The sequence below is a fragment of the Dermacentor andersoni genome, chromosome 5, assembly GCF_023375885.2.
Source record: "Dermacentor andersoni chromosome 5, qqDerAnde1_hic_scaffold, whole genome shotgun sequence".
NCBI classification, from domain to species: Eukaryota; Metazoa; Arthropoda; class Arachnida; order Ixodida; family Ixodidae; genus Dermacentor; species Dermacentor andersoni.
Genome location: NC_092818.1, coordinates 193,863,980 through 193,877,588, shown reverse-complemented (window position 1 = coordinate 193,877,588; position 13,609 = coordinate 193,863,980). Strand labels below are relative to the sequence as shown.

The following is a 13,609-nucleotide window of genomic DNA, read 5'->3' as shown; positions in this document are numbered from 1 at the left end:
GAACCAGAATTGTTAACAGAGCTGCGTTAGTACAGCTAGACTGACTGATACTGTTAAGCACACTGAGATATGCAAGTTTCAGGGGAGAAACATGCATAAGACTATAACTGTACTAGCTGTGCTGAGCACAAGAAATGCACAATTAAAGACACAAAAAAGAAAACCGTGTCTTGTTTTATTCCCCGTGACAGCAGATCAGAGGATATTCCACTGTAATGTCAACACGCAAGAACACAGTTGGAAATGTACAGAATACACAATGTCCCCCATCAACACATTTAATGAGGAGACAGTAAGTAAGGGGCACGGCAGAAAGACATAACCTCTACATGGGCTGGGAGCAAACAAGTTAGAGCCGGACATGGCCAGCTGCAGTGATGTAGTGAGACCCCGCATAATGTGCACAAGATGTGCTGTTAGTGTGGTGCAGTGTAAACAGTTGTTGCGGATATACAGCATATGGCACATCTGCATGATCATAATGTAATTTTAAATGCCTAAAGACTTTCAGACAGTGTACAGATGTGTAGCCACTATTTGTGTCACCATTTTGTGACAACTATTTATACTATCAGCCTAGTTACCTGCTATGGGAAAACTGTCTGGGCAGGGCACATAGATTAGTTTACCATGGTTGTTATTTGACCATGCTGCAAATATCTATGGCCACCTATATGCACATTGTTACTAAATGTTGGGATGTCTTTACATCTTATATATGCAGAAAAATTTTCCTTAGCAGGCACGGAAAAAAATGAAAGGGAATTCCAAGCTGTCGCAAAGTGCACGAAGGTTACAACTGCAACAAAAGTTTACACCAATAATTGACAAGCATAGTATAGCTCTGCACAGGCCAGAAGCAGGTCCTGATGTGGTATTATGTAAGAAAGCCCAAAGACAACACGGTACACAAGAAGTCGCTTATTTGAATAAGGAGGAGATGACTACAAAATAGCACAATGAAATGACAACACTAACAATGATATTTGCGGGGCCCCATACATCAAGGCAAATGCTGGCATCTGTCGCTGACTGCCAGTTCCTCCAGCCCAATGCAATGCAGCAGCACCCAGCAACCTAGGCATTATGACCACAGCCTCTAACAAAGCGAGGGGGCAGGGGTGTTGCAATTCAGCGTTCACATGAAAGCAGCTAGACGGCAGGCTTACAATTCAACAAATGTGTCTAGCATGTGCATATGTCCACACACACCGGGACAAACAAGGACAAGTGAGACACAAAAGTGCAGCTCACATAGCCAAGGCAAGAGGAGAAAATAAATAACCTGTGTATAATACGGCTCTCAACAACACTATAACGGCATTTGCTCAGATGACTGTGAGGTGCGACATGAACAGCACCACTGCAATTTAATGTGAATAAAATTAAGCTTGGTCAATGCTACGCACTTGCAGACATCAAATGAAAGCATAAGTGTAGCTCGCACATCGTTTAGTATCTTCCCAAGAGTGCTATGAGAAGCAAAATAAACTCCCATATCACAACTCACAGGCATGACAGCAAACAACTTAGAAAAGCACATGCAGTCCAAAAGGGGACTATAAAACAAAAAAAATGCACCGAAAGAAAATAACTGCTGGAACAAGAACACAAATCTATCCATGTTTCAGCTGAACTCTGTAAACATAATATATAAATAAGAAGAAAAAAATGAGTATTCTTTTCACAACCCAGATGTAGGTTGCATGCTACACAGGATTTAGGCATCTATGAGAATTGTTACAACTCACCACGCAGCACTCGGCAACCCATTCCGAACAAGCTCTAAATTTTTTTTCTACGCAGGCATGTGAGGTGCACACAGGTATGCCTAAGGTGTATATAGATAAGTAATCTCTTCAATTTTCTGAAGACATAATGTGCTTTTTTGTCACCACACTAACAGAAGTGCTGGCGTGCCTGAAAATCACTACCCTTCCAGTCGTCCGGTAACCACATGTGCTTGAGACATGAAAATGTTATCATTTACATCCATATAATTTGCCATGGCATAGCAGCTCTGCTGTCCTACCACTGATCGAAAGGCATCAGCTTTAATCACGGTTGTTGAAGTAGCCCTGTACTGATTGCAATACATCCAAAAGCACATAGCAAATGCTGAGCTTAATGTGCTCCAAATTACCCAAAAGCCTTATATTGTAAAGCTCCCCACATCCAAGGCATCTTTTCAACGATGTCATCATTATTGAGTTGGTCCTAGTCCTAGTCCTAATCCTAGTCCTTGTTGGTGCACTGATGAATCCATTCCTATTGTTGTTACTAGGTTCAATGGCAAAATGCCTTGCATTATTGTTTTGCATAGCTACTGCAATCAGGAGACTAGTGTTTTTTATTTAAGCAGCTTTACTTTTCTGCATTTTCTGGCCTAGGGGCACAAGCTAGTCACAGTTACATGTTCTGTTGCAACAAATATACACTAACTTAATTCTATCCATGCTAATACAACGAAATCTGCAAGGATGAATTCCCATATGATGATGAGTCTGACAACCTTTGTATAATTTCATAACTTTAGTGTATTTCTGCTGAACTCAGCTGCTTAATATAATACTTGCAATGTCATGTTCAACTTAAAGAGAGCATACTCCCTTCAAGACTCCCTTTAAAGGATGTCAAGCCTTTTTTAGTCCACAAGCCTTCTAGATGTGAGCTCAGTACAACCAAATCAGCAGGCATAGGCACACTTTAATTTATAACTGAGCATGTGCCGAGGCAAATTCAAGTTACTACTTGCAATGGCATGAATGCCCTTAAGTTTTATGTCTCGGCAAGAAAAATTCACCCTATCGTGACAAAAGTGCACGTGAAATGTAAAAGCTGGGCAGCAGTGTTTAAGCTATAGAATGCACCCCAAGCGCTTTCAAGTCAACAACCTGCCTAGCACCTGCTACTATGAAACACAGTGCACTAGAACAGCACCACAGAAAAAAGAAAGCCCTTAGAGAAATTAAGCATTGTTGTTTTAATGTGCCCAACTTTTCTTGCAGTGACCTAAATATTTATACAAACAGCTTACTTTTTTTGTGTGTGTGTGCTTTTTATAGCTTTCTTTTTTCACACCAAGATCAAATTTTATGGTTCACATTGTAGCAGGAAACATTTAGAACAGACAATATGGTTCAGACAGCATGGTTCATCCAGCTAGATTTAAAGACTATTGTCATCTCTGCAGCTGACAAAGAGCATAACGAGCACTGCCAGGCAGATTCAACTAGTATAACCATTTGCTGGCAAAAGCCAAGTTCTGGCCTTTTGAGTTAATTTCTTTTTTAACTTAAAGGAGTACTGACACATATTTTTGAAGTTCTAGAAACACTACCACACTCTTCTCACACATAGAAGGTTTGTACTTAGCAAGTATGACGGTTGGGAAATATATATTTTAATTTGATACTAAAGTTGGTCTTCAAACACTAAAGCTGGCATCGACATTATTGTGATGTCATGATACAGAGCAAAATTTCTGACATCGTGTAGCAGTAAGCCCATGTATGTTGACGTTGCTAACAAAAAAAACAAGTGAGAGTGCTTCACACACTTATTTTGCATGTGCTTGCATGTGGCAGGCACTGGGATGAGCATTACAATGTATCATAAAGTTATGATGCATACACTTCCGGGGTATCGAAACTGAAACTGGCTCTACAAACAACTATAGTAGTAAATTATTGAGGGCACCCTGACGCATGTTAGTATTCTTTCCAAGGTGTAGAGGAGTTTGGACCTGTACTGAATGCAAGGAAAAAAAATATCTGCAAGTCGAAAATATTGTCTGTCCTCCTTTAAAAGGACACGAAAGAGAAATGCTAAATCAATTTATTTAGACAAGTGTAGTTTACTATCAAGGCTCTACTCTCATTCCTGTCCCAAGATTAATGTTGATTACTACAGGATCAAATGAAATCCGAACTTCCCTTTCTTGAATATCATGCCAAACCACAGTACAGGTATGTCAGTGTGACATCACCAATTTCTATACGTTTTCTCATACTTGCACCCTTTTGGTGAAGCAAAAGTTCACGAAACTTCCTACGATGAGTCTTCGGCTTCTTTAGAACGCAATTATCATACTTCTTTGTTGATCATCCTTCTTTTTCTCTATTATTATGTAAAACATTTGTCATTAAAAACACAAGCAATCACACTAGGGCAGAGTTATACTGAATGTGAACAGCAGCAGTGTGCTGAAAAAGTTGAAGGAAAGGTGAAAAGGTCTGCACTCACAATGCACTGGTTTGAATCGTACCTTTCCATTTCCTTCATTTACTTGTTTTACATTATGAAAGTAAACATTAATGCAATGTGTGTTATAAAAGAAACAAGGATTTTTTAATGAAGTTTCGCTCTAAGAAAGCTATATTGTACAGTCATGGCCGTGTTTTAAGCCAAGCATTATTCAAGCTAAGCCTTCTACCCATGGAACACAAGACTTCCTGCAGGCATCTTGAAACAGTTAACAACTTGGTCTCGGTCAACGCTTTGAATGAACAATTTTTCAAGATGTCTATTGATAGACATCTAAAGGCTCTTTTGTATTAGAAATAAACAACAAGTAAGGATAACATATTCTGAATATTTTCGATATAGCCAACTTTAATCTGTCCAGCATTTAACATGTGTGTATGCGTATGCTGCAGGATGGCTGAAAGACACCTTTTAAGAAGTGAATATGCTCAAACTGTTCAGTTAGTAACTCTTATGAACTGCACGCATATACACTAAAAGAACACTAGATATACTATATGAGGCTTGTCTCACAGACATATAAATGTGCTCTTACAGAGACATCTATAAAATGCCTACAAGTGCAGCATTTGCACTTGCTACACATTTTCTGGAATTCTAGGGCTAAATCATCACTTGACTTAGACTACTACAGCACATCTGCATATTCTCGTGAAGACCTCTCCTAGATGTCTACAATAAATTTTTGCATTGCATGGGTATAGCCCATAATTCCCTTAATTTCACAGTGCCCTTCAAGAAACTCGTGTAAATGGCAGTGCCAGATTTTCCTACACATAGTATTGCCATGAACCCTAAATGGCTCGAACCGTACACAATAGCATCAAGCTAGCCAGACTCCTGTATTGCCTCTTGTGAGGTAATGTTCCCATGCACTGTATTCCAAGCAGCAGCACCAGCAGCACCAACAACGTTCCATAGCTTTCCTTGCCATTACATGCCATTCAATTTTCTCCAAAGAAGCATACTTTGGGAACATATACAGTAGAAAAATGGCCGAAGTAACTGATGCCAGATCCATTTCAGGCTTGACAAGCAGCCATGGGCAGAGAAGGCCACATAGCTATTTGGACTGCCTTTGTTAGAAGCCTTGGCCACCATGTTTTCTTTCCCCTCATGTCCTTGAGGTGCGGGAAAATAAAACTTTCAAGAAGCGCCACAGGATAATGTGGAATGATCTTAAGGTTATGGCTGGTCAAAACAACAAACAAGGTAAGAGGACCGACCAAAGCTTCCTGCTCAAAATGTCCAACAATGTGATGGTACACAACAAACAATACATAAAGTCAAAAGTAAGAACTCCAGTGGGAGTACAAGGACAGAAATTCTTGGAAGTGGCTGGAAGGACCAAGCACACAAATGTGTGCACCCATAAACGAGGTAAGGTGCACAGCTTTACTGCTAAGGACACGAGTGGCTTTCCTGGCTAGCATGTGACGCTACCACCACTACTGCACACAAAGCTGCCCACAAAGCATCCAACATGCTGACCATAGGAGATGTACTGGTGTGAAAAACAGAGAAACTATCATGATGGCTCCAACAACAGTGACTACCATGACTATGGGCTTTTAGATACCAGCTTATCTACGCTCACTGCAGTACACAGTACACCCCTCCTGCGACTTTAAATGACCCCTGCCTTGATTCAACCTAATTCGTTCTATCTGCCCACAAACTCCTCAATCTCATCACTCTATCCAGCATTCTGCAGCCTTCCAATGCACTTCCCTTCTCTTGTGATCTATTCTGTTACTCTCCAAGAACCCACCGTGGTGGCTTAGCGGATATGGTGTTGCGCTGCTAAGCACGGGATCGCTGGATCAAATCCCAGCCACGGTGGCTGCATTTCGATGGGGGTGAAATGCAAAAATGCCCATGTGCAATGCATTGGGGGCATCCTAAAGATACACTGGTGGTCAAAAATTAACCCGCAGTCTCCCATTTCAGCGTGCCTAATAATCAAGTGGTGGTTTTGGCTCATAAAACCGTAGAATTCAATTCAACTCTTCAAGAGACCAGTAGCTAGCTGTTCTACAGATTACATGGTTACCAAATTCACTTATTTCTCTAAACTTAATCTCTACCAGAATATCATCTACTCAAGTCTTAAAACAAATTCAAGTTACCGCAGCTAGAAATTTATCTTTAACACCCATTGTTTCAATATTTATTCAGTTTTTATAACACACTAAAATCAATTCCTACTTTCTTATACAGGAAGAAGCTCACAAAAACTATCTTGCAGTTTAGTAGAGTAGTTTGCTGGGCCAGTTGGTGCATGGTGAACGTATAATGGTTTCCAGCAAGTACGGACGCGAGCACGAGTACGGACGCGAGCACGGACGCGAGTTGTATGCGCATGCGTGGCGGAGATTTGTGGAATGTTTTCACAATAAACTTCAGTTGTAAGTCCAGCGTTGTCCTGTCTGTTTCTACTTCTTGTGCTCGCGTCCGTACTTGCTGGAAACCATTATACGTTTATCTTGCAGTTGATTTAAGCAAAAAATGGAGGCATCAGCAGGAGCCCACATGAGGTACCTTTGCAAAAGAATACAATTAAATTGTCATCTAAAGAGTAAAAATGCAGTGTGATTTTGTCACAGCAAGAAAGGGCACATGCCCACTGCATGGGTAACAATGCTGTCACTCTATCATCAATATCTCTAAAGCTTCACACCAAAAATGTCTAGCTTTTGTTTCTCTGCATTATCACAGTTTTCTTGCCACAATAAAATGAAACCATGCTAGCACCAGATGGCACAATGTAATGCAAATTAAGAGAATGCAAAGGAAATACATGAATCTTGCGAGATTCTTTGGAGAGTACCCACCTCCTAGTATGAGTGTGGTTTACATTCAATAGTTATTTATTATCAAATGTGCAGTTTGACTGAAATTTCAATGGCAACATTTAACTTTTAGACACTTTGAACCAGATTTTCCCAAGCTGCTAATGTTTAGATGCCAAAAACTGACCATTCATCACCTTTTGCCACATCACGCAACTTACAGTGGCTGCTGGTTTATCTGTGGCCTTTTTACCCTCAATTGCATTTTAGTGAGTAGGTTGTAGTTGCTTTGCTTACACATTGGCATGCAGCACTGATGATTGTGAGAAATGAAACTCTGTCCCAACAACTGCCAACCGCCTTTCCACCAGTCTACAAGGCAACTCGAGTTGCATTCGCCCTCCACGCTAATTAAGAAATGTTGTACTGATGAATCTCCCTGCCGTTAAAAAAAAGCAGGGCCAATAAACAGATTAAATTTTGTAAAAATCTAGTAGGTGCCGTTACAAGGTTGTATGCTGTAACTACAAATCTGACAAGAGTGCTAACTTCGTCAGAGAGCCAAATTTGAGCGCCCTTTCAAGTGGTCAGCAAAAGTTATTCAGGCGTTATGCCCAACAGCCGTACATTACAACAAAAGGCCATCCGCTGCAGGAATTCACCCCTTCTTGTAATTCTGCTGAAGGTGATTTCTGATGGCACATAAACCTAATGTGTTCTAAACACAACGTGCTCTGCCAACTTTTCTTTTTTATACCACCTTCAGCTCACGAAAATGTGAAGTAAAAATGTTCCAAAGCCAGCATGTCTTGATGAGGCACATGCCATAATGACCAAGTGGCTATGGCTTTCCACGGCTGGTTATGAGGTCATGGGTTCAATCCTGGTTGCAGCAGCTGTGTTCCAATGACAGCAGAATTCAGACACGCACATTGTCAAAATTCATCTGGAGCTTTCCACTATGTAATTTTTCACAGACCCTATGTTACTTTGGAATAAAGCCCACAAATCAATCCTGTTGGTGAGGCCATCACTGCACAAACTGCCACCACTTCATGCATCTTTGCTTTCCAGTCGCAAGGGAAAAAAAAATTAGAAAAAGGGCAACTGGATAGCCTAGCAGCCAATCGGTTGCACTACAATATCACAGGTTATACAGAAAAGCCACCTGTCCCTTGAGCAGCGTGGTCAAGACCACAACGGGCCCAGCATACGTGCGCGACAACAGACTCGTGTTGATTTAAGGGGCATCCCAACATCCCCTTAACGACGACACGCACTGGTAAGAGCTTCCGCCTCTCCTTTCTTTTAAGCCTAGACAACTTGTGATAAACGGTAATATGTACACACATTCTTGTTATATCGCAGTAGAGCCCCATGCAAACCACTTGGTACAGATGCAATACCACATAAATGACACAAAAGCAAACAAGCAGAACAGATGAAGCAACACACTCTACTTTGCATTCTACTGCTGCTGTGCTGTAGTTCATGTGCCCCGGCATTTCACTTTGTCTCTGGGAGTGTGCAGCAGCAAGACACTGCAGCCAGCCATACCATATAACTCGACGCCACAGGAGTCCTGGCTGAGATGCAGGACTTTGGCCTTGTTAGCATACATGTGAAAGCATAAGCATTAAAACAGTCGATGCAGCTGAGCTTTCTGTACATGGTATATCAGGTACACCAAAGAAAAGTATTAAGTTAAGCTGGATCATTAGATCCCACTTCTAAAACACCAAGTAGGTTAGTTCCAATGAGTGTAGAGGTCTTCTGCAAAGATACGAGTTTACTCTGAACGATATGCCATATAATGATCGCTGGTTACAATGAAAGGTACCGCGTACTGCGTCATATAGTATTGGATGTACATGAAATTCAATCTACATAAAATATCTAGTTCAATGATACCACATTTTGAATTTTCATCATTGTTATAAGTAAACTGCATTGCATTCAAGGCATGTAAAATCAACCTTGCAATGACATACGGCTACAACAGAGTTTCTTTTGCAAATATTCCAAAAATATTGCACAGTACCATAAAACAAAAAAAAATGTTTAAAAATGATGGGGGGGGGGGGGGGGTGAAGAAGTGGCAGCAACACCACCTCAAGTCTTCAACCTGTGCACACATTTCATGCATAGAGGATAACTTTTAACATGTACGCAAAAAAAATATGCTTACTGAATTAAAAGAAATATGGCAACTGCAGCATGTGATTAGGCATTTATCTTAAGCATCCCCTTAGATTATTTCTGAACATTTTCTTTTTACTGTGCCTTCTATTGTTCTAGGGTCTGTACCCAAGCCAGTTGGCAAGGCGACATTTTCCATGCTTTTTGCACTTTACCTACCTTAAAATGTCACCTTTTATTGTTGTGTGTAATTGATGTCTCCAAGACTACTTCCATGACACACATGACCAGGAGCAGACACTTTGGTTCTCAGCTACATAACAAGGCAGGTATACATAACTGCTTACAATATTATTTGGAGCAAAGCAATAATAAAGGTATCAAAGTCATCATGTTACCATGTGGCTGACTGCAAAATGCTGCTGCTGCACCTTATGTATAGTTCTGGCTCTAGAAGCCTACAGTGTGGCAGTTCTTTAACATATACTTCCACTTCATTTGTGTCAGGGTGGGCAATCTGTTCAAGATGACCGCTGGCTGACTTAACATAGCGGCCTTGCAGGTTGCTACGTAGACAAATCTTTGAATACCAGCAGGGCACGAAGCAATAAGAGACTTTTGAAATTTGCAAAGCTCATTTCAAGACAGCCTGATACACAAATAAACTGAAAACTAAGCTTCTATCTCCAGTATGTGATGGTTAAGGACAGGTTGAAAACAAAGAAACAGAAGAAAACTAACTGAAACACAAAGGAAGTCAAGGCCCCTTAATGTCACAGGCACCTTTAAAGCGTCCTTTAATCCCTGAGGTATCATGGGCTGCAGCGTTTGTGAAAATTATAATAATTCTAACACAGCAAGGGAACTTATCATTTACTCAACTACAAAGAGAATTTAGCAATGCATCCAAACTAATATAAGTCATAAAGACCCCTTGATTTAATTGTCTGCAAGAAAACCAATCTACGAACAAGCGGTTGCAAAGCTCACAAACATAAGAGCGTTCTGTAAACTCCGTAAAAATACTTCAGTCAGACATCATAACCAATAGACTTCAGCTTCACATGGATATCCTTAGCAAGTGTAGGACAAAAACAAGAAATAAAAAATTTAGAAAATAAAATACCATAGCCAAAAGCAAAACAAAGTTATATGATGTATAATATTATGTGCAGCACTTGCATGTAAAGAAATTCTGGCTGCAAATTGCCCAAGTCTCTTACTGCCTGTCCGCCTTCATGAGTGCTATGATAACAGGCGAACATAAGATGAATTTTTTTAGCCATCTTTGTATTTAACACAGCAACAAGTGGCGCTGCATAATTTGCGCTATATGTATTGTGATGTGACAGCCTACAATAAAATTTTGACTCTTGCTGTAAATTCTACAAAGAGTGTGTGTGTGTTTCACATGGATGTCGTGAGTTTAGGTTGTAGTATGTGCCTGTGTGCTTTTCTTTTAAGGAATTGTTACGACGGTGTATATGTGGAGCATGGAGGTGACCTTGGAATGTGTGCAGGCGTAGTGTGCCATGGGGCACCATCATCAGATAAGTTACACAGAGAAGCAACTGCGAAAAAAAGAAAAGACAATTCTTTGTTTTGGTGTCTACAGTTCTGTGCTTCTGGGGACTAACATTACGAGAACTACGACGCTCTGCAACAACCACCTTCTTTTCTCCTCAGTCTATTTACATGCATACAAGTTCCCTAGACTCCCTTTATCGCAAGAGCTGGTGAGTCGGTCCACCCGAAAAAAAAAGTATCTCATTCCAGAGGGTGGAGGGGTTCAGAGAGCGCAAAGTGAAGCCAGCGTAGTAATAAACCGAGAAGCCCTTGTACTATGTCGGTGACGCGCATGAGAAGAGAAAAGAAAGAAGAATTTGCATGCTTGCCACCTTCTATGTGCGTTGCACGAGCACCACAAAAGTAGAAGCGTCCTCGGACTGTCGCACACGAGCGTCCAGCACTCGTCAACTGAGGTGGCCACAGCACGTCAGTCTGTACATGGGTTGTCATCGCCGCATTGAGCTGATGTGGGTACAGGAAGTGTGAGGCAGTGGTCTTTCGTGGCAAGCCACAAGATCTTGCTAGTGCGGCATCTCCCACAGCAGACTGATGACACACGTGCACCACAAGTTAACAGCATTTTGTCAGCCACAGAGAGGCCCACATATATGGCTTTAGAATGTCATCAGATGCAAGTGAAGGCAGGGAGCAGCTCGAGATGAAACTGGTTGCAGCAACAAGGTGAGTTGCCACGAAAGGCCACTACAGCATAGCCCTTATAGGATGTGCCGTTTGTGACATTGGTGTAGGCGAGTCGGCGCGTTATTGCTTCCGTGACTAGGAAGAGGAGTAGGAGACCCCCTTTTTTGTCTCAGCAGGCGCTCTCAAGCGGCCGCCGGCGTCGGCGCAAGAACTCGCGCTTCAATGCTGCACAGCGGGTCTCAGCATCCCAGGCGGTGCTGTAGAGCTCACTGTCGCTCAGTCCGCGCCACGCGTCATCATCGTCACCCAACGCAGGGCTCAAAGCTGGGTCAAACTCGTAGTTCTCGTCCACCGACTGGTCGCGAGGCGGCACCAGAGATGACGACACCAGGTTGGCTGCTGCTGGACGCAGCTCTCCCTGCAGGGAGTCACCGCGGGCTGCGCCAGCCGAGCTGCCACGTCCAGAGCTACCACTTGTCAGGCTTGCTGAATCAGGCCTCGACGCCGCCACAGCTGCGGTCCCCGCATTTGCCGTACTGCCTGCCGAGACCGTCATCTGCAGCTCAGGAGCACTGTGGTGGCGGAGGGCCGTGCACCGGACGCGCTGCACTGCACCCAGCAGGCGCTCGCGGGTGTAGCCGCTGCCGCCATTTTTATAGCCAAGGCAAGGCGGTGAGCTAGTGGCTAGAGGTGGCTGCCGGCCGGTGTTGCCGGTGGCGACACTAGCGCGGGGCACAATGGCAGGGGGCGCATGGATGGGCCGGAAGCCACAAGGTGGCTCACGGGACGGAGGCGTCGAGAAGGCGGCACTCGATGGCACCGTGCTGGGCAGTGACCGGTCACCACCGCTCACGGGGCTCAAGTCATCGGGGAAGCCCTGCAGCAGCAGCTGGAGGCCCGGGCTGCTTGCCCGCGGTGTGGTTGCTGCAATGACGGGCCGCCGAGTTGTCGGGGCTGCCGGAGGGGGCTCAGGGGGGACCGGCCACCAAGGTCCCGGGCCCGCTACACCAGTCACCACTACACCTGGTATTCGGCCTTCCGGGTGTCTGCAGAGGTGCAGCACAAGCACATTGGACACCACATCGGGAAACAGGCCTTTCATTTCACGTGGAACTGTTCATGCTAACACCATGGTTCTCAGACTACTCGGTATATGACCAGTGCTGACTCCAAGTAGTGCAGCGGAATTCCAGTACTGCAGTGTTCTGTTTTAGAAGGTGAGCTTTCAAACTCAACAGGCTTCGTCAATAGACAACAGCACAGACTGCTCTTGTCTTGCATGGAATGTGCTAGGAACTTTTGAAAGGAACTAATATATCACTTCCAAAAACAACTCAGGGTAGAGGCAACAATATATCAGTGGGAGAGAAGCCTTCCTTCTACAGGTGTTCTTCAGTAGACATGAATGGGCTGGTGATGATTATATGATCGTATGATATATATATGTATGATATATGATCATATTAGAGGTTCTCTTGCATGCGTACTGTTAAGAAACTTGACCGACTACGTGATATTGGTGCTTATGTATGCAGTTGTACATATGGATGTGCTTGCATCCATGTAAAAACATACTTCTCAAACGCTTCCTGAACAGCCATGTTTTAGTAGCTGCCAACAACCACAGACATCACATGCAGCCTTTCGCTTTGCACTGCAAGATGCTTTGCCATACCTCACCTTGACTATATAAATTGCCTGACAATGGAAGGCACAAGACACTGGATCGGTGCTGAACAGAGAGTGCCCAAATTGTCTTTCCTATCTTCTGCCATTCAACCCTCATTCTGCATTCCTGTTTTTGGCATAAGAGGGAAGCTCTTCTGCCATTTTATACTCGAAAGAGCAGTTCGGCCACTCTGGCTATACGGCATGCATGGGCCACTGACCTGCTGCACAGTTGCAATAAATCTCTGGCTTACCAAAGCTAGCTATAGTTATGCCACAACAAAGCAACAACCTGACTCAACTTGTCTAAGACATTTAATCTCCCTGTCTCATCAGTAAGCTAAAGAATTTGGACAGCTGATTGAGTTGGTACACGGTGCACAGTGAAAACACCATGTGGCACTTTACTGTTTCATTAGGTTATCACTGCGCTGGTATATGGCCAGCAAAAAGAGAGCTAGCCTCATTTGCTCTCAGTTCTAAGGAACAATTCTTGTCTATGACAACCTAAGAATTCAGTAAGAGCTCCACCA

At 43.1% G+C, this 13,609-nt stretch overlaps 1 protein-coding gene across 4 annotated transcripts in view; it reads right to left on the bottom strand.

The window, feature by feature from the left end:
• Positions 1-155: 155 nt before the first annotated feature.
• LOC126531780 (protein turtle-like) overlaps positions 156-13,609 on the bottom strand; it is a 90,953-nt gene continuing 77,499 nt past the window's right edge. For all 4 annotated transcript variants that reach the window (XM_050179500.3, XM_050179501.3, XM_050179502.3 and 1 more), the window contains exon 17: positions 156-12,454. In XM_050179500.3, the coding sequence (XP_050035457.1) occupies positions 11,578-12,454 (877 nt within the window). In that variant the 3' untranslated portion in view covers positions 156-11,577. The remainder of the gene's footprint in view (positions 12,455-13,609) is intronic.